The 26,106-nt window shown below is 43.0% G+C and overlaps 1 protein-coding gene and 2 non-coding genes across 3 annotated transcripts; 2 read left to right on the top strand and 1 right to left on the bottom strand.

Annotated features, from left to right (window-relative positions):
* Positions 1-22,281: 22,281 nt before the first annotated feature.
* LOC123395333 lies at positions 22,282-23,341 on the bottom strand. The gene is made up of 2 exons (XM_045090318.1): positions 23,061-23,341; positions 22,282-22,963 (listed from the first exon to the last, which is right to left on the bottom strand). Exons 1-2 carry the CDS (start codon positions 23,199-23,201, stop codon positions 22,526-22,528), a joined length of 579 nt encoding a protein of 192 aa, XP_044946253.1. The 5' UTR covers positions 23,202-23,341; the 3' UTR covers positions 22,282-22,525.
* A 131-nt stretch (positions 23,342-23,472) lies between these two features.
* TRNAR-ACG lies at positions 23,473-23,545 on the top strand. The gene has a single exon. It is a non-coding gene; the product is annotated as a tRNA-Arg (tRNA).
* A 75-nt stretch (positions 23,546-23,620) lies between these two features.
* On the top strand, positions 23,621-23,693 carry TRNAR-ACG. The gene has a single exon. It is a non-coding gene; the product is annotated as a tRNA-Arg (tRNA).
* The last annotated feature ends 2,413 nt before the right edge of the window (positions 23,694-26,106 follow it).

Here is a 26,106-nt window from a genome sequence, read left to right as displayed (position 1 = left end):
TTGTTGGGAGCCTCCAAGCTTTGTGTGGAGTTTGCCCCAACCTCGTTTGTAAAGGTTCGGTCGCCGCCTTCAAGGGCACCTATAGTGGAATCACGGTACCTTGCATCGTGCGAGGGCGTGAGGAGAATACGGTGGCCTTAGTGGCTTATTGGGGAGCATTGTGCCTCCACACCACTCCAACGGAGACGTACTTCCTGTGAAAGGGAAGGAACTTCGGTAACACATCCTCGTCTCCATCGGTTCCACTTGTGGTTATCTCTAACCTTTACTTTGTGTATGCTTATGTTGTCGTCTATCTCTTACTTGTCTTAGTAGCTCTCGTTGTTAGCTTCATTAGGGTTCACCCCATTGTTGTAATATTCGTGAACCCGTATGTTGTTTACCCTAACTTGCTAAGATTAATTAAAAAGTGGTCGTTGCCTATTCACCCCCCCTCTAGTCAACCATATCGATCCTTTCACCAATCTTAGCACAAAAGGTATTGAAGTAATCAGTTTTCACATAGCTCTCAATGTAATCACGCTCATAATTTATAATGGGTTCAATACCTTTATAAATCTCCCAATCTTCACTGTTCTTCTGGATCCTTTCAATAAAATCCCACTTAGCTTCAGTGCTTTTGTTGGAGAATGCCCCACTAGAGGAAGCATCAAGCATCTCTTTATCTTGACGAGAAAGCCTTGCATAAAAAATTGTGAGACTAATTTCTTTGGAGAGCTCATGATTGAGGCATTTGAGCATTAAGGATTTCAATCTCCCCCAAGCTTGAGCAATGCTTTCTCCATCACGAGACAAAAAGTTATAAATATAATTCCTGTCTCGATGTATTTCATGAAGAGGATAAAACTTTGCATAAAAGAGAGGCATAAGATCTTGCCAATTTAGTAAATGAGAGTCATAAAGAAGCCGATACCAATCCAAAGCCTTATCTTTTAACGATAGAGAGAATATCTTTCTTATAACAAAATCCATCGATATACCTGCAAGCTTAAATAAGGAGCATAGTTGTGAAAGATATAGCAAGTGTTCACCTGGATGTCTATCTCCCGCATATCGATTAGTCAAAACACAATCAATAATACGAGTTGGTATTTTAAAGAGCACAATTTCAGTATCTGGGGGAGGATTCTCCACCATAATAGCGTTGGGGCGGTTCCCCACAAGCAACAAACTAAGAGCAGAGTGGTCCATACGGACAAAAAGCGGGAACAGTAAAACAAAAACAACATGTACGGTGTAAAGGTTTCCTTACCAATTTCACTTACCAATAGCACTCTACTCCCTGGTAACGGCGCCAAAAAATGGTCTTGATGACCCACAAGTGTAGGGGATCTATCATAGCCTTTTCGCTAAGTAAGAGTGTCGAACCCAACAAGGAGCAGGAGGTATTGACAAGTGATCTTGAGCAAGGAATAACTGCAAGTACGAAAAGGTAACTTTTTATGGGTTTTCTAGTATAAGCAACAAAGAAATAAATGCAAGTAAAATAAATAATGCCAAGGTGCAGCAAGTGGCCCAATCCTTTTGAACACAAAGGATAAGCCGAGGGACTAAACTTATAAAGACTAAGGCGTTCCTGAGGACACACGGGAGAGATAGTCAAGTGCTTTCGTCATATTTCGTCTAGTACTATGTTTTGTATTGATAAATGTTATGTGGGTGGATCTTAACTAGTGCACCATCTAGGCTAGACAAGTACACTCTTATGATTAATCCCTCTTGCAAGTATCCGCAAATACAGGAGAGAAATTAAGGCAAAGCCTAACCATAGCAATAAGCTTTAGGATCCAATATTCCCTCATGCAAAAGTATGCAAACTGTGGTTCAGGTTTCTGTCACTCCGGCAACCCACCATAAACATTCTTTATACACGATGCATTCCCCTAGGTCCTTAAAAGGTGAAGTGTTATGTAGTCGACGTTCACATAACACCACTAGAAGAATAACACCATAACTTAAATATCAATCAACACATATTACGTCAACATGATATGACTACTAGCATCTAAACTTTTCCCGTGTCCTCAAGAACTAATGGAACTACTCACAAGACACAAAATAGATCATGATAAGAGGTGATGAAAACATGATTAACAATCTGGTCATAACAATAATCCTCCAACGAAACTCAATAGCATTCACCACAAAAGAGTAATCAACACTGGTAGAGTAGAGGGGATGAATAGTGCAAGGTACAACTCTGATTGCAATGGTGGAGTAGATGGGATGAAGATGGAGATGGTGCTCGTGTTGGTGATGATGGTGATGATGATCTCGATGATGTCGGTGATGATGTTGATGACGATGAGGACTATCTCCCCTTCCGGGAGGAGTTTTTCCCGGCGGAATCTGCCCACCGAAAAGGTCTTTTCTTCTCTGTAGGTTTCCGCCGCGGAGCAGCGGCGCAATCACGAAAACTCTCATGTCCCTGGAATTTTTAGGTCAAGAGGGAGATATAGGCAAAAGGAGAGTCCGGGGGTGGGGCCCATCACTTAGGCGGCCTCCTGGTGCGGCCTAGGGGGGGCGCTAGGAGGTCGCGTGGGTGACGTGTGCCCCCCTCCGGCCCTTCTTTGGCCTGTCTTCGGGACCCGTTCGGAAACTTCTTCCCTCAAAATTTCAGCTCAATTGGAGATGTTCTGATATTGCAAATCTTCGTGCTATTTTCTCCGTTGAATCCCGCGTCAGCTATTTCGGCACCGAAAAGTTGGAAATTGTGTAAAATAAGCCAAAACACTATAAGTACGTCATCATAAAGTGAAATATATAAATGAATAGAGACAAATTATGATACAACATAGTGATGCATTTTGGACGTATCAACATGTTTATGCCAAATTTGCTGGTTCCTATTATGAGTACATTGAATGGGCTATTTGGGTTCCTAAGACCCTTGTTTCTAACATCAAAGGACCCATTCAAAAAATGGGTACCTAAATCCAAGCATTGATCTCTTGCAGGAGTTTTCTTCCGGTGGATTGGCATGGTTGCTCGACAGTGGAGCAACAAATCATATGACCGGGAGCAAGGACTTGGGGTGGATGTGCGTCCAATTCCATCTATGCCCACCCATGTCCAATTTGCTAATGCCTCAACTTCTAAGGTAATGGGATTTGGCAAGGTGGTCATCTCTGAAGATTTATCTATAGAGAAGGTCATGCTTGTTGAGTCCCTTGCATACAATTTGCTTTCCTTCGCCAGCTTGCAATTATGGGCTTTGCCATATTCTTTAATCTTGATACTGTGGCCCTTTTGCGGAGCAAGACTCTTAAAGTAGCCTTTGTTGGACATGTCGACAACGGTCTCTATGTTATGAACTTTTTGGAGCGACCTACTAAGATCACGACTTGTCTAATGGCTAAAGTTGATGTGGGCTGGCTGTGGCATCGTCGGCTAGCTCATGTCAATATGAGATCTTTGCAAAGGCTCCTCAAAGGAGACCATGTTCGTGGACTAACCAATGTGAGTTTTGCCAGAGACCGTGCTTGCAGTGCTTGTATTGAAGGAAAGCTTCATGAAACAACCCACCATCCCAGAACTATCATCTACTCTAAAAGTCCTTTGGAGCTCCTTCACATGGATCTCTTTGGTCCTCCATCTTTTGATAGTCTTGGGGGAATAAAGTATTGCTTGGTGATTGTGGATGACTGCTCAAATACTATTGGGTATACTTCTTCAAGAGGAAGAGTGAGACTCAACAAACTGTCATCGACTTTGCTAATGAAGCTCAACATCAACATGAGGCAAAGATATTGATGATTAGAAGTGACAACGGCAGTGAGTTCAAGAACTATACCTTAAATGAGTTCCTTATTCACGAGGGGATCAAACATCAATATTCAACACCCTATACCCCCAACAAAATGGTGTGGTGGAAAGGAAGAACCAGACGTTGATGGAGGCGGCAAGAACCATGATGGCGGAGTTCAAATCTCCATACAACTTTTGGGCCGAAGCCATTAGCACCGCATGTCATGCATCCAATCAGCTCTACCTCCGCAAAGGCTTGAACAAGACTCCATATGAGATATTACCGGGAACAAGCCCAATCTCAAGTACTTTCGGGTGTTCGGTTGTAAGTGTTTCATACTCAAGAAAAGTGTTTGTTTGTCTAAATTCGAAGCTAGAGCTCAAGAGGGAATATTTGTTGGTTATGCTACAAACTCTCAAGCTTACCGTGTTCTCAACAAATTCACCGGACTCATTGAGGAGACGTGTAACATGGAGTTTGATGAAAATAATGGCTCCCAAGTGGATCAAAGTGGTCTTTGTGATGTAGGTGATGAAATTCCTCCTCAAGCCATAAGGAGAATGGGGATTGGTCAAATACTCCCCATTGAGGAACCCCTTGTGGCCGAAGGAGAAGGACAATGCTCTACTCAAGAGGAGCCATCACCCTCGCTAGACCCACATGCTTCCGAAGAACAAAGTGAAGGCCCTCAACCCAACGAACATGATCAAGGACAAGATCAACCTCATGAAGATGGTGTCGCACCAAATGATGTCCAAGATCATGCTCAAGATCTAGTGCAACCAGAAGATCAAGGGCAATCTAGTGAGCAAGCTCAAGACGAGACATGCTCAAGAGGTTCGAGCTCGAGGAAATCAAGCAGGTCAAATTTCCCATGCCAACCAAATGCAAGCTCGACAATGATCCCAATGGTAAAGCAGTGGTTCAAAAGGTATATCGCTCCATGATTGGATCCTTGCTTTACCTTTGTGCATCTAGACCAGATATCATTCTCAGTGTGGTAATTTGTGCATGGTTTCAATCCGCACCAAAGGAAAGCCACTATGCGGCAGTCAAACGAATCTTTTGATATTTGGCTCATACCCCAAACTTTAGCTTATGGTACCCCAAAGGAGCAAGATTTAGTTTAGTAGGTTACTCTGACTCAGATTGGGCTGGAGACTGTGTCGGAAGGAAGTCTACCTATGGAGGATGCCAATTCCTTGGTCGCTCTTTGCTAAGTTGGTCTTCGAAGAAAGAAAATTGTGTGTCACTTTCTTCCACCGAGGCTGAGTATGTAGCTGCCGCAAGTTGTTGTGCTCAATTACTATGGATGAGGCAAACTTTAAAGGATTACGGTGTCACTTGTGATAGTGCCTCTTCTGTGTGACAATGAGAGTGCCATCAAGATATCTCTAAATTCGGTGCAACATAGCAAGACCAAGCATATTGATATTCATCATCATTTCATTAGAGATCATATCAAGCAAGGAGATATTGAGGTACTCTTCATCAACACTCAAGAGCAACTTGCACATATTTTCACTAAACCTCTAGACTAAGCAAGGTTTCACGAGTTAAGGCATGAGCTAAATATCATTGATTCAAGTAATGTGGATTGAAACTAGGCACATCACACCTCACTCATCATTATATTTTTGCTCTAGGCATGGACATAGGGGGAGTGTTGTTCTCTCAATGAACTTTCCCTCCCCCCATAATGCATAAATTGATAAACGTCTTTCACATTAGCCATTATTGATGGCACTTGTGCTTCAAATATGAGTTGTGGTCATGAACCCAAGGATAGTTCTTTGCGGTGGCATACCATTTGTCTCAAACATTGGTGGCTCCGGCCACCTCCCTCTCTTCGCCAGAAGATTCGGTTCTGTGTTCAAATGTGTGCGTGTCTATTTTTTTATCTTCACTGGGGTTTTCCTGCATTTTTTTATCTTCCTTGGCAAGGTTCAAAGTATTTTCTCAAAAGGAGGGCAAAGTTTCCAGGTATTTTTGTCAAAAGGGGCATGATACTACCACTTCCAGCACGGGAGTAAAATTTTACCGCCGCTGGACGAGCGGTACTACCGCTCAGCTAGCGGTAGTAAAATTTTACTACCGCTGGCCAAGCGGTTCTACCGCAATGACTGCGGTACTACTGCACCGCCAGGGCCGCAGGGGGTTATTTTAGGGCAGGGGCAGTTCTTTCTCCCCCATACCCCTTCATCTCATGGCTCTCCCCCTTTTCTCTCTCTCTTCTCTTGAGACGCTGCTGGAGGAACTCGCCGGATCTCCTTCTCCGGCCACTCTCCTCCGATTCCGTTTGGTGGGATCCTCTCCCTCGTGCCATGGACCTCGGTACTGCCCCTCGTTCCCATCGTTTTTGTCTCGTTTTTGTTGAATCTAGGGTTAGGGGCATGTATGTTCGTTCTTCGTATCATGGCACCATCTCTTCATACTAGGAGGGTTGAGGAGTTCTTGTGTGGTAGCACTTTTTTGTGTAGGGTGCAACATGTGGGTTTGGGTCTCCGGTAGTACCGGATCTACAAGTTTCCAGTCAGATCTGGCACTTCATTGCCCGTGCGGTACTACCGCTCCTCCTGGACCGGTATTACCGCTGTGGAGCGGTACTACCGCTATCAGAGCAATAGTAAAACTTTACTACCACTCGAGCAGCGGTACTAGCGCTGTCTGCATGGTACTAGCGCTGTCAGAGCAGTAGTAAAATTTTACTACCGCTCGAGCAGCGATACTACCGTCGTTCCCTGCGCACACATGTTTTGCTCTTCCAGCTCTCTTTTATCTGGGATTTTCTAGTTCGTTTTGATCTTTGCCTTGACCTTTTCTTTGTCGTTTTCTTGTGTTCGTGTGCGTATCATAGGTGGTGGCTCTAAGCACTCTAACCCATCTCGGGATTCGAGTTCCAAGCGACCTTGCTCTTCAGATGTACCCGAGGGTTCTCAAGCTCCAAAGCGCAATTTCAAGAAGCCAGCTCACAAGAACAAGAATAGTGTTGATTGGGATGCTATGCCACTTGCAGAGTTTCTGCTTCGCCGAAAGGTCAACCCTATGACAGTGATAGGGTTCAGTTCCCTGGAGGTGACAGTTTCTGGTCTAAGCAGCAGTTTCTTATTTACAAAGATGTCATCAAAACAAAGAAGAATATGCATGTACCTGTGCACTGGATATATATGAACCATCTGAAGAAAGATCTTGCATACTTTGGTGAAGCTCTAGCCATGGTGGAACAACTTCAGATTGAGGAGCTCATCACATTTCATCATGATTTTGATCCTGAGATAGTGGCCCAATTCTTTGTTACTGTCCACTTTCACCCTGATGACGACCGCACTATGACCTGGATGACAAATGGGGAGCAACTAACTGCTACATGGAAGGAGTTCATGGACCTTCTACACGTTCATGATGAGGGGCTTGAGCACCGAGTTGGCTTGCACCCACACGCCAAGTCTTCTGCTCTAGCCAAGGAGAATTTGCTGCCGTACTATATTGTGAAGGAATCCCCATCTGGTGAGGTCTCCTACGTTATGCCCCCATTCTTGGATGTCAAGCACCGTATATTTCGTAACACACTATTTCCACGCGTTGGCAACAAGGACCAAGTGCATTCTTATCTGGTGGATATGCTTATGATGTGTCAGAAAGGGCGGACTCGCTCCTCTGGACCACTTGATGTATCTCACGTCATGTGGACCGAGCTTCACTTAGCAGTCTTCCACCGTAAGGTCCCAATCTACGACCCTTATCTGTTTTACCTGATCAAGAAGAAGTGGGCCAAGACCTTCCCAGGTATTGAATTACATGCTCCTATGTGGATTTGCCATGAGCCTATCAAGCCGCGACAGAAGGACAAATGGGCCAACACCGCCACTACATGTGCTGTTGCCACTAGGGATTCTGATGGGGATGCGGTTGCGGCTGAGGATGAGGCCGTTCCAACTTCACGTGTGCCTTCCTCTGCCGAGCCATCGTGGGCCAAGAAGCTCACGGACAGGATGAAGACCTTGTTCTACATGCAGGCGAAGGGGCAGTACATGACACATGTTGCTCAGAAGGAGAGCCATCAGCGCGACAAGCTGATTATGAGGAAGCTCGACGTGCACATCTCCAACGATTCTGAGCAAGACGTCACTCCTGAGGCTGCGTGGATGCAAAAGAACAATATGCAGTGGGCTGAGTCTGACAAGGAGTCTGATGAGGAGACCGAAGACGCGACTGATGAGGACTATGTGCGGGGTATGATGGCTGAGTCCTCTCCAGTTCGAGCTACCACCTGCGTCGTAAGTGTCTTCTTTGCCTTTTTGGTGTCCCCGTGCCAAAGGGGGAGAGAGTGTAGGATTTGCAAGTTTCCTCGTTTTTGTTATTGCTTTATTTGTTGAACTTTAGTTGCTTCATTGGTTGTCTTTGCTTTGTGTGTGAGACTATGAGACGTCGTACTTTTATCATATGGTGTGAGACATATGCCATCTCATCTCTATCTTTATTGTCTCATTATTATCCAGTTTATTAGTAGCGTGTGAGTCTTATTATCTTGTGCCCTTATCTTCATGCTCACATGCTATGCCTTGCTTCCATGCCTAATGTTTATTCTATTTCGTGCAAGGATTGCCTCGTCTATAAAATCTAGGGGGAGTGCTTTTCTTTGGTTGTGTGCCGGGTAGTCCATATCCTTTTTCTAAAGTATGCACACATCCAGGGGGAGCCTGTCTCTAGTTTGTAGATTTTGGGTTTGCATATGCTTTCACTATATCCTTTTTGTGCAAATCCTGTATTGTCATCAATCCACCAAAAAGGGAGATTGTTAGGGAATATTTCTCCCTGAGGCCTCATTTCTTTCGCGTGGGTCAGAGGGGTTTTCAGGGGATAACCCCGCGAGGCCCAAAATCCCCGCGAAACCCCGACGGCCCGTTTGATACACGAGGTTACATGGGCCAACCCACTCGATTCCCCCTTCGATCCGCTTCTTCCCACGTGCTTTAGAACCCTCGAGGGGGCTCGAGGATTTGGCCACCCACCTCGTCAAATACGTTGTCGCCTGACTCCTCCCCAAGATGCCGCCACCAGACTCCTCCCCAAGCCATCGCCGCTGATGTCAGCTATGCTAATGCACAAAAGTCCTTCCAATGGCGCCAGAAACAGGTGTGTCTATGGCACCAGAAATCCTTCAGCTGCGGCTACGCCTTAAGGGACTTCCTAGGCAAGTATGTAAAGGATTTCTCCCGTGGCCTTGGAGCCTTGCGTTGGTGTTCCCTTGAAGCGGAAAGGGTGATGTAGCACAGTGACGGTAAGTATTTCCCTCAGTTTGAGAACCAAGGTATCAATCCGGTGGAGGAGTATCACAAGATCCTGCACAAACACAAAAGCTTGCTCCCAACGCTATGAAGGGGTTGTCAATCCCTTATAGATTGTTTGCCAAGTGAGAACTGAAAGCAACAAAGTAACAAAGCAAAGTAAAAGTGGAGGTGTAAACGATGAATGTGAATAGACCCGGGGGTCGTAGTGTTTACTAGTGGCTTCTCTCATGAAAGCAAGTAGACGGTGGATGAACAAATTACTGTTGAGCAATTGATAGAACCACGCAAAGTCGTGACGATATCTACGCAATGATTATATCTATAGGCATCACGTCCAAAACAAGTAGACCAATACTTTCTGCATCTACTACTATTACTCCACACGTCGACCACTATCCAACATGCATCTAGTGTATTAAGTCCATAAGAACAGAGTAACGCCTTAAACAAGATGACATGATGTAGAGGGATAATCTCAAACCAATGATAAAAACCCCATCTTTTTACCCTTGATGGCAACTACTTGATGTGTGCCTTGCTACCCCTACTGTCACTGGGAAAGGTCACTACATGGTAGAACCCAAAACCAAGCACTTCTCCCATTGCAAGAATCATAGATCTAGTTGACCAAACAAAACCCAAGACTCGGAGAAACTTACAAGGATATCAAATCATGCATATAAGAAATCAGCAAAGACTCAAATATATATCATAGATAATCTGATCACAAATCCACAATTCATCGGATCTCGACAAACACACCGCCAAAAAAGATTACATCGGATAGATCTCCATGAAGATCATGGAGAACTTTGTATTGAAGATCCAAGAGAGAGAACAAGCCATCTAGTACTAACTACGGACCCGTAGGTCTGAAGTGAACTACTCACGAGTCATTGGAGGGGCGATGATGATGAAGAAGAAGCTGTCCAACTCCAAAGTCCCCTCCGGCAGGGCGCCGGAAGGGTCTCCAGATGAGATCTCGCGGAAACGAAAGCTTGCGGTGGCGGAAAAGTATTTTCAACGCTCCCGTGATTTTTTGCGGAATATTTGGGAATTTATAGGCCAAAGACCTAGGTCAGGGGGCGGCCAGGGAGGCCACAAGCCCTCACATAAAGGAGAAAGTGATTGGTGGAAATGTGGATCTAGATGTCCTCTCTCTTTTCCCTAAAAAAGTAGCAAAAATCATTGGAGGGATTGAGAGTTAGCAAGCTCAAAGAGGGTCAGCAATGGGGGGGGGGCAAAACGAGCTCAAGAGATGGGGAACCATTGGGGAAGAAGACCCCCTTAAATAGGCCCCCACAAATCTGCCCGTTATGTGCAGAATAATACAAGGGCGGTACAACCGGTGATGTGGGCGGTACAACCGATAAATGTAATATAGCGGTACAACCGGCCCACAATCGCCCAAGAAACGCACCAAAACAGAACCAAGTCCGGTGGTAGAGCGGTACATGGTCGGTACAACCTCCGGATCAATTCTGGAGCGGTACAACCGCTCCAAACACTGGTTGTACCAATCGAGTGGTACAACCTCTCTTAGGGGCGGTACAACCTCTGAGTGAAAAACATGTAAGACAAAAACAACCATAAATTATGCATACGAGCTCCGAATTGAGAAAACTCAAGCTTGTTCGATAGCAGACGGAAACTACTATCCAAACAACAAATGTTCATAGCAAGAAGAGGTAGTAGAAAAATTCCAATGAGATAGAGATGTGAAACCTCTATGAATGAAGAACCGACAAAAGCTCCAACATTGAAAACATCATAGAAGATGCACATGAACTCCATTTTCGATGAACTCGAGCTTGTCATAAAGATGACCATAAGCTCTACAACTCACAAAGAGAACTATCAAATAAGAACCAAGAAATATGATGCAAGGATGCAAATGGTTTGAGCTCTCAACGAACGATGCGATCAAGCTACTCACTTGAGAGCCCCCCTTGATAGTATGGCAATCTATTCTAAAATAGAAAAACCTATCAAGGGCAAACCTATACCTTGCACATAGTTCACTTGAGCTAGATTACGACGGTCTTGACTTCCTCAAGAAGGACCACCTTTCTTGATTGCGTTGGCTCGATGAAGACTTCTAAATTGCTCTCCCATACTCCACTATGGGTGAGCCACTCTTAAGCACATATTCACAAGTTCATTGCCACCACAATGGATGGCAAGCTCCAAGAATGATATCTTTGTGATGCTCCACTTGAAGTTGCACACCGCAATCTTGATGACGATCACCACTTGACATCATCCTCCATGGGTTGTATGAGATCTTCCTCTTGACGCAAGCCCATGGAAACACACCTAACCCTTGAATACCACCTTGGTCATCATATAAACTCCTTGAAACCAACAGATGCACTTCAAGAAGTGCCCATGGAAAAATCCTACAAATATAACTTAAGGCAACTATTAGTCCATAGGGATTGTCATCAATTACCAAAACCACATATGGAGAAATATGCTCTAACAATATTCTGGTAATTGATGACAATCACTTTCAAGAGAGTTTATACAAAGAAATAAGCATAAACAGGCACACATATGCAAAGCAATAATGCATGGGTATGAGATGCAAGTGCTTAAGTAATAAAAGCAAAACTCTCTAAACATCTCGAAACTACTAAACTTCTCCCCCATTGGCACCGATCGCCAAAATGGACGAAAAGTTTAGAAAGACAATATAATAGGTGTTCCTCCAAAAAGTGTGTACTTCTCAACAAATAAGTGCAAAGAAATACACATATACAATGATAAGTAATTGGAGGAAAAGGAACTATATCGAGGACCCAAGGATTGCAAAAAGGATTGTATGCCACAAAGACATACAAAAGAGAGAAGCAAGCAATCAAAAGATACCAATTGGAACAAACAATCACATGGTCCTTAAAACCACATGAATAAAAAATATTATGATATGTGAAAATGAGTGTTTTTATCAAAACTAGAGAAGCTCCTCATGATTTGTGCACTAATAAGATTTTTTTTGTATTTGATACAAGTGCACAAAATAGGATCATTGCTCCCCCAAAATCAATAAAAACACGCAACAAGTGCAAGCAAGTAGATAAGACAACAAGCATATCACTTGCAAAAAACATATGGTTGGGTAGTATGTAAAATAGGAAACTTAAGAATAGGCTCAACCAAAATGATGTTTGTGAGTCATGGCAAAACACTTGAGAAGACTAAGATAAGGATGAGCATTACTCATCAACATAGTCTTGATGAAATGAGAAACGGAGTGCAAGACATATCCTTCCCACACACACACTACTAGCAAATGGGTTCACGAGCTTATTAAAAAACAAATTAAGAACCAACGCTTGTGACAACTCATGGTGAAGATAGGAAGTATTAACCTTGTCAAGAGGAGGGATACCAATCAAAATGGCAAAACCCTCGTCAAGACAAGGATGAGGAAACTTAATCTTTACCACCAATGCGTGCATCAAAATGCAAGGATATAAGATCTCCACTCAAGACAAATCCTTTCACGAAACCACCAAAAACTGAAAAAGAAAACTCAACGGTGGACGTGAAAGAAAAGAGGATATCAATTAGAGATGTAACTTTTCTCATGTGTAAAATATTCTAGGTAGAAGACAATCGTGATGATATATATATATATATATATATATATATCCACAAAGAAGGATGTACACATGAAATTATTACAAGAATGAACGAACGAGATATCCAAAAGGAAGTCATAAACATACCAATAAGATCTTTGCTTGAAAGCATAGCACATGGCCTAATATTTTCTTATTGTACAAAAATGAACTTACAACTCACGAACATCAAATACATCGCAACTAGCAATAAGACATCATAGTTGGGATGCTTTGAGAAAGGAAACAAATACCACAAGAATGAATCAATAAATTCATGCCATGATGCAACCTACAAAAGGTTGAATACAAGAAATGTATGCATGAAGTAGATACTTGTTACCGAGATAGCATTGGATTGATGTAGTAGATAAATGTTCATTTATCATCCTATCTTGGCTCCAATAAGCACATGGTGTCAACACCTTCCTTGTAAGTGAGCCAAGCATCCAATGCATCTCCAGTTGTTCCTAGAACAACAACACAAACAAAATGGTGCCCAAACTCATTGGGACCAAAGAGTTAGATAACAAACAATACATAGGACAAACTCCACATAAATATGTGCACATAGGTATGAATTTGATTTTCATGCACACCTTAGCCAATTCATGACAAGCTGGACTTTCTCCTATATACTGGGTCAAAGAAATAAAGCATGCCAAAGAAACTACATATAGTAAGTATGCATGCTCAAGTCTTTCAAGAATCAAATCAACACATAGTTGATAAGACACCAAAAGAAAAGGTATCAAGTGATAATATGATATCAAACAAAAAATTATCACTTGAAGGATACCAATTAAGAAGTACTACAAGGAATGAGATATCCATTGGCACATGCCACATATAAGGAAACAAGATACCGATTGAAGAAAAAAAAGCACGAGGTATCTAGTTACCAAAAGAGAGTTAGGTTCCAAACAGACCAAACTCTCGACAAATTTTCATGATGGCACAAAGCAACATAAAGGTCAAGACTTGCCTCCCATACTAGGATAAACGCATAAAAAGAGTGTTCTGAAGAAAATAAGATAGCTTCCCAGGAGATGTGCATTACATAGAATCTGCATTTGAATACAAAATGCAAAAGATGGGATCATCACGTTCTCTATAACTATAGAAACACTAGACATGTTCATAAAGATCCACAAGAGGCAAGGAAGACAAACAATACACAAAATCCAATGTAAATATGGTTAGCAATTTCTACCACATGAAGGGAATACCACTTGTCAAAGGACAAGATATATTTGGAAATAATTCCCATTGTTAGACTTGTAGAGCTAACATGCCACCTTAGAACAAGATAGATTACAATATCAACACTAGGTGGCAATATCTCAAATATACACATTTTCTAGGCTTGTAATATGCACATAACATATTAATCCCCCATAATGTGATAACCCAACATTATTAACAAGTGGCAAATGAAAACCGACAAGAGTAAATTAATGGACCATTTAGAATTTGAATATCTTAAGAGTAAGACATACCACATAGAGACTATATAATCTTGAAATATCAATACTAAGTGGTATTCCTCATGTGCACACGTTTATAGGATTGTGAGGTGCGCAAAGCACGTCACTCCCCCAAAATGGGATAATCTGTTAATCAGTCAAAAGAGCCAACAAAGATACAAGCAATGCAAGAAGGCTCAATACAAGACTCACATGTACATGATGTGCAAACCAACATACACATACTTGGTTACTAAAGATAATAAAGTTGAAAGCACAACATATACAAACACATGCAAGGTAAAAAACCACAACATGCAAAGGGGCAAGTAACTAACATTGTAAACAATTTAAATACAAGTTACCGTAAGGAGGCACATTGGATATAAGATAGAAACTCAACAATCCAAATGAATTGGCTTGAGATAATATGAAATATGAAGATACATTAATTCTTCAAGATGTAGCCAAGTCACCAATGTACTCCATCATCACCTATTGATCAAGTTTGAGCTTGTTGGTGCCCAACCAAGTTGGGTCCTAAGAGTTTAGTCACAATAGGCTTGGCAACCCAAATGGTACTTTTCTTGACACCACTTTGAGTACCAACAAACTTGGCAAAAACATTCCCAACCTTATCATTCCCAAGAGAATAGATATCATCAATAATTATTGGGTTGGATAAGTAACCTCTCGTGCAAGAAGAAGTGAAGTGACCCTTTTCACGAAATAAGTAGCAACATCTACCCTTTCCTTTCTTCTCAATTGATTTCTCAACTTGAGGAGCGTTAGCTTGGGTATCCTTGGGAAGAGGCCTTTCTTCAACTTGTTGAACTTGTGGCCGCTTCCCTTGTTGCTTGGGACTTTGGGGATTCTTCTTTAATGGGCAAGATCTAACATGGTGCCCTTCAATTTTGCACTTGAAGCAAACAATCTTGGTAGAATTCTTGACTTGTTCTTGGCCTTTCTTCTTGAAGCTTTTTGACTTCTTCTTATTGTTGGAGTTGAATCCAAGTACACCTTTGTCATTTGGGGATTTTTGCCCACACAAGACATTGTTAAGTGTGGACATCCCTTCATGACTCTTGTCTAAGTCTTTCTTCAAAGAAGTGACTTGGGCCTTGAGCTCTTCAATTTCCTCTACATGGTTAGTATCAACACAAGTACTAGAGGAAGTATAAGCTTCATTGATAGAGCAACAAGGCAAGGAAAGTAATTCATCACAAGATGTGACAACATTATGAGTAGATGAATTACGAGGACTAGCACATGGCAATATAGCATTTTGACTAGAAGTAGTGCTAATGTCCAGATGAGGCCCACTTCATGATACCTTGGTAGTAATATACTCATGAGCTAATTTTAACACATTATGGGATACTATAAGATCATTATGAGAGCTTGTGAGAATTACATGACTTTCTTCCAATTTCCCATAATTGCTAGATAACAACTCAATTTGAGCCCGTAGCTCAACATTCTCCTTTAATATGGATGCTTCACAAGAAATGGAATTAGTAGCACAAGCATCATTAGTAACAACAAGATGAGAAGGAAACTTGGCAAGCTCTTTTGCATATGGAGCTTCAAGTTGAGCACGAGACTCGGTGAGTTCGATGAGCGAACTCTTAATAGCCCTTGAGCCATTTTGTAGGTGCTCATAGTCCTCAAGGAGTTGAGCATGTGCAACTTCAAGCTTATAAATTTTAGTTCTAAAATTGTTAGCCACCTCGAGAGCTCTATCATGGGATTACTTTAATCTAGATAATTCTAGAGCAAAGGTTTCCTCAAGAGATTCCTTGGTATTTTTTTCATTTTCAAGAGCTTCAGATAGCTCTGCGATCTCATCGGCGTAATCACGCCCATGACCTTCCATTGTTTCAATAGTTGACTCGTGCTGCTCGAGATGAGCTTCCAACTCCTCAATGTATTTCTTGCCCTCAATGGCAATATGCATGATTTCCATGAAGTTGGAACAAGTAAGTTTATTCTTATAAAGAGATTTAAAAATCATTTCACCCTTAATTTTTAAGTATGCAATATCATCACTCTCTTCATCATGATCCTCATCCTCATTATCATCAACATCATCATCATGAGATATATTGGGATTCAAAGTATGAGATACCATTGAAGCCTTGGCCATAAGGCAAAAGTGAGAAACAATAGAAGATAATGTAGGATCCCTGAAGCAGCATTCAAGTCCACATCTTGTTCCATGGAGTGATGGATTTACTCTACATTGTTAGCACAACAACTCGAGGAAATAGATACATTTTTATTATGGTAACAAGATATAGCAAGCATACATCATGAGATTTAGTCAAGCAATTTCTACATGATATGCAAGGAATACCAACATAGACATGTAAAACATTTAGAGTGCTCAAAGAGTTAATGTCCAAATATGAAGCATTGCAATAAGATAGTGATGAAGGATCGTCAATAATAAACCCACTATCATTATTACAATGATCACCACTACTCACCATATCATTACCTTGTGGAAATCCACATGTAGGTGAAGTAGATGAAGTTGAGAAGACCACACGATTGGAGGTGGAGGGAGAACAATCATCCCTACAAATCTTGGACACACCATATTTATCTTGAAGCTTTGTCCACAACTCATGAGCATTTCGAAATGGCATGAGTTGAAATATAACTACATTGCTCAAAGCATGAAAAAGCACATTACAAGCTTGAGCGTTGAGATAAGAGTTTTTATCATCCTCTAAAGATATGTTTTGAGAATCCTTTGGAGGAGAATATCCCCATATCTACAATTCGCTCTAAATTTGGGTCCATGACCCTAAAGAGATTAAGCATGCGAATTACCCAAGCATCAAAATTTGTGCCATTGAAGCTAAGAGTGTCAGAGAATCCTAATCCACTAGTCTACATCCTTACTCTCTAGGTGATGAAACCTAATAATTAGAGACCTGACTCTGATACCAATTGAAAGGACGTGGATGTCGCTTAGAGGGGGGGGGGGGTGAACAGGCGCTTTAAAATAATTACGGTTTAGGCTTGAACAAATGTGGAATAAAATTAACATTTAATTTGTCAAGCACAAAACGTAAGACGACTAGGCTCACCTATGTGCACCAACAACTTATGCTAAGCAAGATAAACAACTAAGTGATAGCAAGATATATAACAAGAAACATTATGGCTATCACAAAGTAAAGTGCATAAGTAAAGAGCTCGGGTAAGAGATAACTGAGGCACGCGGAGACGACGATGTATCCCGAAGTTCACAACCTTGCGGATGCTAATCTCCGTTTGGAGCAGTGTGTAGGCACAATGCTCCCCAAGATGCCACTAAGGCCACCGTAATCTCCTCATGCCCTCGCACAATGCAAGATGTCGTAATTCCACTAAGGGACCCTTGAGGGCGGTCACCGAACCCGTACAAACAAGGTTAGGGAAATCTCCACAACTTAATTGGAGGCTCCTAACGATAGCACGAAGTTTCACCACAATGGCTATGGCTTCGACGTGACCTCAAATGCTCGGGGCAATCTCTACAACTTAATTGAAGACCCCGACGCTTGCCTAGATCTTTACACCACAATGATTGAGATCATAGGAACCACCAAGCTTCGAGGACACGAAAGCATCCATGAAGAACAATTTCTAGGGTACCAAGTACCCAAGGGTAATAAGCTTCTCACACTTCACTTCCACGTATCGCCGTGGAGAAGTCAAACCTATGCACCAAATGCAATGGCAAGGTTACACACAGTGCCCAAGCCCTTCTCTCCCAAATCCGACAACAAAAACTAATGCTATGGTGGAAAATGAGAGGAAGAACGAAGAAGAACACCAAGAACTCCAAGAACTAGATCCAAGGGGTTCCCCTCACATAGAGGAGAAAGTGATTGGTGGAAATGTGGATCTAGATCTCCTCTATCTTTTCCCTCAAAAAGGAGCAAGAATCATTGGAGGGATTGAGAGTTAGCAAACTCTAAGAGGGTCAACAATGGGGGGTAAAAACGAGATCAAGAGATGGGGAACCATTGAGGAAGAAGACCCCTTAAATAGCCCCCAACAAATCTGCATGTTATGTGCGGAATAACATAGGGGCGATACAGCCGGTGATGTGGGCGGTAGAACTGATAAATCTAATATAGCGGTACAATCGGCCCACAACCGCCCAAGAACCGCACAAAACAGAACCAAGTCCGGTGGTAGAGCGGTACATGGCCGGTACAACCTCCGGACCAATTCTGGAGCGGTACAACCGCTCCAAACACCGGTTGTACACGTCGAGTGGCACAACCTCTGAGTGAAAAATAGGTAAGACAAAAATAAACATAACTTTCGCATATGAGCTCCGAATTGAGCAAACTCAAGCTTGTTGGATAGCATACGAAAAGTACTATCCAAACAACGAATGGTTATAGAAAGAAGAGGTAGTGGAAAAATGCCAATGATATAGAGATGTGAAACCTCTATGAATGAATAACCGACAAAAACTCCAACATCGAAAACATCATAGAAGATGCACATGGACTCCGTTTTCGATGAACTCGAGCTTGTCATAAAGATGACCATAAGCTATTCAACTCACAAAGAGAACCACCAAAAAAGAACCAAGAAATATGATGCAAGGATGCAAATGGTTTGAGCTCTCAACGAACTATACGATCAAGCTACTCACTTGAGAGCTTCCCTTAATAGTACGACAATCTATCCTAAAAATAGAAAAATCTATCAAGGGAAACCTATACCTTTCACATAGTCCACTTGAGCTAGATTATTACGATCTTGACTTCCTCAAGATGGACCACCTTTCTTCATTGCGTTGGCTCGATGAAGACTTCTAATTGCTCCCCCATACTCCACTATGGGTGAGCCACTCTTCAACACATATTCACAAGTCCATTGCCAACACAATGGATGGCAAGCTCCAAGCATGATATCTTAGTGATGCTACATTTGAACTTGCACACCGCAATCTTGATGACGATCACCACTTGACGTCATCCTCCATGGGTTGTATGAGATCTTCCTCTTAACGCAAGCCCATGGAAACACAAGTAACCCTTGAATACCACCTTGGTCATCATATAAACTCCTTGAAACCAACAGATGGACTTCAAGAAGTGCCTATGGACAAATCGTACAAATATGAATATATTTTGTGTTTGATATGAAATGTCAATTTATAAATAATAGGGAAATTAGACTGCTTATTGGGTTTTCCTATTGCAGACGGTTTCTCAAACAACACCATGGGCGTTGACCTCAACAAACCCACATAGTTTCTAGAAAGTCGACGTGTTGTATTAGTGAAAATTCACAAATGACTTCTGGCCAAAAACTATGTGCATTAGGCCACCTATCACAAACATTTTCACATAAAACATGTGTGTTATGGACGACCCTATGCCAAATAGTTTCTTCTAGGTATCGTGTGTGATGTATTGAATAACGCAATCGACGGAATTATAACTATCACGTGTGATGGACACCCCTATCACATACGATGTTATGCAGAAAATTGTGTGTGGTGTACAATACGAACGAAAATGTAACTTTGGGATTCACTGTGCGGGATGCTAAGAACATCTCACACTTCTACAATATGTATGTTTGTGATGGCTCTCCCAATCACACACGATCTCTTTTTGCCTATGGTATGTGACGAACGAGGCATCGCCGATGATATCTGTGTCGTGTGGGATAGGCCCCCCTAACGCCCGCACAGGCAAGGTGATATTTTAAAACTACGTCGCGGAAGGGGGTAAAAACCGTTTGTATAGGAGCCCTCTGCACTAGTGGATACCCTAAAGAGACAATTGGGTATACCTTCTATAACAAATTCGAGGGCAAGATCTTTGTTGTCAAGAATGGATTCTTTCTAGAGAAGGGATTGTCTCGAAAGAAGTGAGTGGGAGGAAGGTAGAGCTTGATGAGGTTATCTGACCTTCTCTCGAAAGAAGTGAGTGGGAGGAAGGTAGACCTTGACAAGGTTACCGAATCTTCTCTCGAATTGGAGAGTAGCACAACACAGAAAGATGCTTTTGTGATGCCTACACCAGATAGAGAGGAAGTTAATGACGATGATCATGAAACTTTGAACCCGACTGCTAGTGAACTTCGTGGGTTAACCAAGACACATGCTGCCCCTGATTGATGCAGTAATCCTATCATGAATGTCATGTTGTTAGACAATGATAAACCTACGAACTATGAGTAAGTGAGATGAGCCTGAATTCCGAAAAATGGCTAGAAGCCATGGAGTCTGAAATAGGATCCATGTACGAAAACCAAGTATGGACTTTGGTGAACTTAACCGGTGACCGAAAGGCCATTGAGAACAACTGGATCTTCAAGAAGAAAACATCTGATGGTAATGTCATCGTCTATAAAGCTCGACTTGTCGCAAAAAGTTTTCGGCAAGTTCAAGGGGTTGACTATGATGAGACGCTCTCACCCGTAGCGATGCTAAAGTCTGATAGGATCATGTTAGCAATTTATGCATTTTACAATTATGAAATCTGGTATATGGACGTCAAAATTGCGTTAATTAATGGTTACTCTAAGAAAGAATTGTATATGATGCTAATAAGGTATGCGAACTCCAATGATTCATTTCTGGACTAGTGCGAGCATCCTCAAGAGAGGTGACCAATTTTTTTGGATTTATCCAAGCTTACGGAGAAGTTTGTATTGACATGAAAGTGAGTGGGAGCTTTGTAGCATTTTTAATACTATATGTGGATGGCATATTATTGATTGGAAATGATGTAGAACTTCTTGAAAGCATAAATGGTTATTTGAACGTGAGTTTTTCAATGAAAGTCCTTTGTGAAGCAGCTTACATATTGAGCATCAACATCTATAGAGATGGATCAAGACGTTTGATAGGACTTTCACAAAGTACATACCTTGACAAGTTTTGAATAATTTGACCCATACTTAGCTTAATTCATGATAATTAGTACTTACAAAAACGTCTTATGTTATAGGAGAGAGAGTACAACTTTGAACACTCCATTATTCTTAAAAATTGATACTGATATACTCTGTCTCCTTCAGATATACCTGACCATAAGATACACGGTCCGACCCAAAAAACTCAGACCTGACCCGACCCGATGGTGCCCATTGGCCGGCCTTGGGTCTAGGTTTTAAGCCCGAAGGTCGGGCCGGGCCTAGGCCCGGGCTTGCCATTTTCCCGATCTAACGAAGAGGCTCGGCCCTAGGCCCGACGGGCTTTTACGTTGATGGGTCGGGCTTGGGCGTGATTTTTAGGCCCGGCGCCCGGGCCAGGACGGGCTTGGGCCTTGGTTTTCTGCTTCTGGTTTGCTTAGGACCGGCCAGCCCGAAGAATGGCGAGATATTCCTTCGTCTATCTTGTTTGGCAAAAAAATGAGGTTGGAAAGCTTAGTTAGTCATACTATCGTTACGAGGCCTATGCACACCACAACAGTTTTCTCTCTCCAAAAAAATAGTCACCTTTTAGCTAATATTGACAAAAAAACCAAAACGAGAACAAAAGACCAAGACATGTTATTGCAAAGAAAAAAGAACAAATATTTTTCATGAGCCAAAGATAAGTTGGGTACTTTTTGGTTGTCGTCCAAACATACCCTGCGGTTTCTACCCCACCTCGGTGTCGCCGGGGAGCTCGCGGCTTTGTTCTCTCTCTGGTCAGTCCGGTCGGCTGGTTTGGTTTCCTGGGCTTGGTCAACAGGGTGGTGGTTGTGACCAAGCCAAGGGGATTTTGCTCTCTATATCATTTCGTGCCATGGAGATGCTTGCTCGAGCGTCCTTCGCCGGTGCTCGTCGTCTCTTGGCACGATGTCGGCGTGCAGAGGGTGGAGGCGCCAAATTCACATGGTTGGCAGCCGTTTGGTGGCGGAGCTGACGTTCTCCCGCGACGACGTCGCCTAGCCACGGCGAATCCGGGGCCCGAGGTTCATGGGGTTGTCCCCTGGCCGACGCGCCACAACGAGATATGCTAGAGTATTTTAACCCCCCTGCCAACTGACATGTTGATTCAGGATATGAACGTTTTGAGATCAACAAAGTTCTGCCGTTGTTGTAAAAGAGAAAAAGAAAAAACCCTGCATTTCTCTGAAAAACTGAAAGACAATCCTCTAGCTTCTCAAGCCTGCACATGGACATGGGCGTTCTTTCGGAAAGCAATTCTGATTCTGAATCCTTTTATTACCGGAAAACTAAGTACAGAAGCGCTTCCTTAATACAAAAACCTGCAGTATTGCAACCGTATGAACACCAGACATCTTTACAGAAGTAGATTAACTCTACGCAAGATCATCGGTGGCGGTGCTAGAATCAAACGCGGCAATTGACACTCGGTCGATGCTGAATGCGCCATACCCACGGGCGCGCATAAGCAAGCAGAGGCCGTTGAGATCAGCCGGAGGAGCCCTGGAGCCTGGACACGAAGCTGGATGCGGCGAACGCGGCGGAGCCGCCGGCGACGCAGACGAGGGCGGCGACGGCCTGGAGCGCCACCTCCCAGGGGTACTGCTCAGGGACGAGGAAGACGACGGCGGGGCCGGCGGCCAGCAGCAGGAGCGCGAGGCCCTGCAGCGAGCCGGGGGTGCCGGGGTCGGTGGCGGCCGACAACACCCCGAGCTCCTCCGCCTTGGACAGCAGTCCGAGCCGCTCCACCGCCGACAGCGACAGCCCGGCACGCTCCGCCGCGGACAGAAGGCCCGCCTTCTCCGCCTTGGTCAGCAGCCGCAGCTTCTCCACGTTCGTCAGCAGCTTCACGGGCGCTGACCCCTTCGTCGTCGCCGGCCGCGGCGGGCCCGCGGGCTTCCCCACCGGGAACACCGTGGTAGTGCCCTGCATGCGCGCCTCGGTAAACAGCAAGTTCTTGGACACGCACGCACGCACGCATGGAATTGACATGGAAACAAACTAACGGCCGGGGCTAGCTCACCGACGATCTTTTCGTGCCGCCGGAGCTGGGCTTCGGGCCCTTGGTTGCCATGGCGGTGACACTGGGAGCAAGGCGGCCCCTCCTGCCGGTCGGCCTCGCCGTGGTCGCAGCGACGGTGTTGGGCGACAGAAGCGACGCCATTGCCACCGCTCTCCTCGCGTCGTTCGATGGATCCCCTTCTCTTCTTCTAGCTAATGGTTCTGGACTTGGCGACGTGCAAACCTTCGTCCCCTTTCGCTTCGGTGGAGTGTTGTAGCTGGTGTGTGCGGTCTCATGTCTGCCCGCCTGCCTGATCCATCCAAGAAGGAGACGTGGCGTTTCTCCAGCGCTACGAAATCCAACGTTGGCAACGAATGACTAAAATCACGCAATTACTGTGACAAAGGATTTAATCGAATTGTTGACATTAATTGACTCCGTGGCCCAATGGATAAGGCGCTGGTCTACGAAACCAGAGATTCTGGGTTCGATCCCCAGCGGAGTCGTGTTCGTTGTTTTCCTTTTTTATTTTGTATGTTCCACTAAAAATAAAAGTGCAAAGCCCAAAAAACACATCAATTGACTCCGTGGCCCAATGGATAAGGCGCTGGTCTACGAAACCAGAGACTCTGGGTTCGATCCCCAGCGGAGTCGGAACTGATTTCTGATTTTTCTCTCCTTTTTCTCCAGAGATCTAGCGACCGATTCGGATTGGGTCGGCCCATCTAAGTGATCTGTGCGTTTTTGGTTTTGGGAACCTTCTACAAGTTTCAGCCGGTTTTTTATGGTTTTAAAAAACTTCTAGATAATACCTGAACGGATATTTTTAGTTATGTTTCTCTATTTTTTGATTTTCCCGTTTCTGTTTATTTCCTTTCCTTTTTATTTTTTGATTCTTTTTTTCTTTCCTTTTTTTTATTTTTTTTCATCTCAATTTTTTTTTATTTTTAAAATGTTTGCATTTTAATAAAAATGTCCATTTCTAAAGAAAATGCTTCCAATTTCAATTTTGTTCATAAATTACATAAAAATAGAATTTGAAAATATGTTCACTTTGCTTAAGAAAATTTTTGGTACTTCAAAAAAACAATCATCTTTTGTAATTTTATTCAAAAACCAAAAAAAGTTTGATTTCAAAAAGTTCCTACTTTTTAAAGTTTATTCACAAATTAATTTTTTTTCTTTTGTTTCAATTTTGTTTCCAAATTTAAAAGTATTTGGGAATTTTTGGTAAAATCGCACATTTTTTGGAAAACATGAACATAATTTTTTTTATAGAACATAAACATAAAAATATATTTTTTCACAAAGGCAACATATTTTATAACTCTCAACGAAACTTGGCAATGCGAACATTATTTGGAATTATGAACATTTTATGAAAATACGAATAAGTTTTGAAACTCGAACATTTTTTGAATTAATAGAAGCAAGTTTTAGAACAAGAACAAAATTTTGAAAAACTAAACTTTTTTGAGTTTCACACGTCAACATTGGAGTGACGCGCGTCCGAGTGGTCCGCGTAATCATTGATCTTGTATAAGAGGTGCAAGGACTGATCTCGGCCGCTCATGCAACATGCACGAGTGCAAGGAGCGATGGGCCCAAGACCCGTGCGTGCTTAGGATTTAGACCGGCGGGTTGACGTGTGTGTTGAGCCTAGGTAGGGCTATGACGTGTTAATCTCCCGAGGCCGAGTATGGCCCAGGAAAGTGCGTCCGACCGGAGCTGATCGAGTGTGTTGTGAAATGTGGCGCACGTGTGCACGGATGATATATCTATTCGAATAGTCGTGTTCATGAAAATAGGACGACTTTGAGTTGTATCCCGTTCTAATATAACTAGACATGTGACTTAAATTGAAATGTTGTCTCTGAGATTGCTTTCTCGCAGGGAGTCAAGGAAGGATCTCTGGGCGTACTAAATAAATTTGGTGCAACAATATGACATATGTGTTACGATCTACACTCTTCTAATGTTGCAAGACACTGATGATGCTAGTCTTCAATAGGACTAGACCCTTCCCTCTATTCTGGCAATTCTGGAGTCAGTTCAAAGATATAGCCTCATTCCTTTGATACTAATGCATACTTAGCATAGTTCTGATGTCAGTCTTGCGAATACTTTTGATGAGTACTCATTGTTGCTTTGCTCCCCCTTTTCCTCTTGATACAATTGCTGCAACCAGATTACGGAGCCCATGAGATGGCTAATCCCGCCGACGACTACAACCCTGATGGAGCCTACTATTACATGGAGGCCGGTGATGACGAGGAGTAGTTAGGAGGTTCCCAGGCAGGGGGCCTTGCCTCTCCAATCTATGTTACGTTTGTGCTAGTCTTCTTGGGGAAAACTTGTTTTCTCTTTTTGTACTCAGATATTATTTGCTTCCGTTGACTCCTTTGTATCCGAGATTATCTATTCAAGCTCTCTAGGCCCCTGGCTTGTAATATGAAGCTTGTATGACTTTAATTTGTGTCTAAAGTTGTGTTGTGATATCTTCGTATGAGTCCCTAATCTTGATCATACGTATTTGCGTGTATGATTAGCGTATGATCAAAATGGGGGCGTCACAAGTTGGTATCAAAGCCAACTGCCTATAGATAGCCCTGATCGTGCAATCTCTGGCGTTAACTAGACAAATGCTTATGACAACAAACCTTCTCCTGCAACGGCACCAGAAGAATGCTGAAAGCACTCCCTAGTAAGGAAACTAGAAGAATGTTGTTGACGGCCCACCAACGCGTTGGTTCGGAGCAGTTTTCGAGGGTAGAGTATTCGACCCAATATGTTGATAAGCCCGTCAGGAGGTGAGAGTATACCCTCAAGTATTAGCAGCTGAATTTGTCGGATTCAACCACACCTGAAAGATTAGTATCTGCAAGCACAGTAGTAGCAGCAGCAGAGCAAGACAAGTAACAGCAGTAGCAACAGTAGTAGCAGCAGAGCAAGACAAGTAGCAGCAGTAGCAACAGTAGGACAAACTTGTAGGCAATGGGTCGGTGATTTGTTTGGATGATATTCATCATGCAACAGCTATAACACGGAGAGATAAGTGGCTAGCTCC

The sequence above is a fragment of the Hordeum vulgare genome, chromosome 5H (assembly GCF_904849725.1).
Source record: "Hordeum vulgare subsp. vulgare chromosome 5H, MorexV3_pseudomolecules_assembly, whole genome shotgun sequence".
Taxonomy (NCBI): domain Eukaryota; kingdom Viridiplantae; phylum Streptophyta; class Magnoliopsida; order Poales; family Poaceae; genus Hordeum; species Hordeum vulgare.
This window is presented reverse-complemented; position numbering and strand designations above follow the sequence as displayed.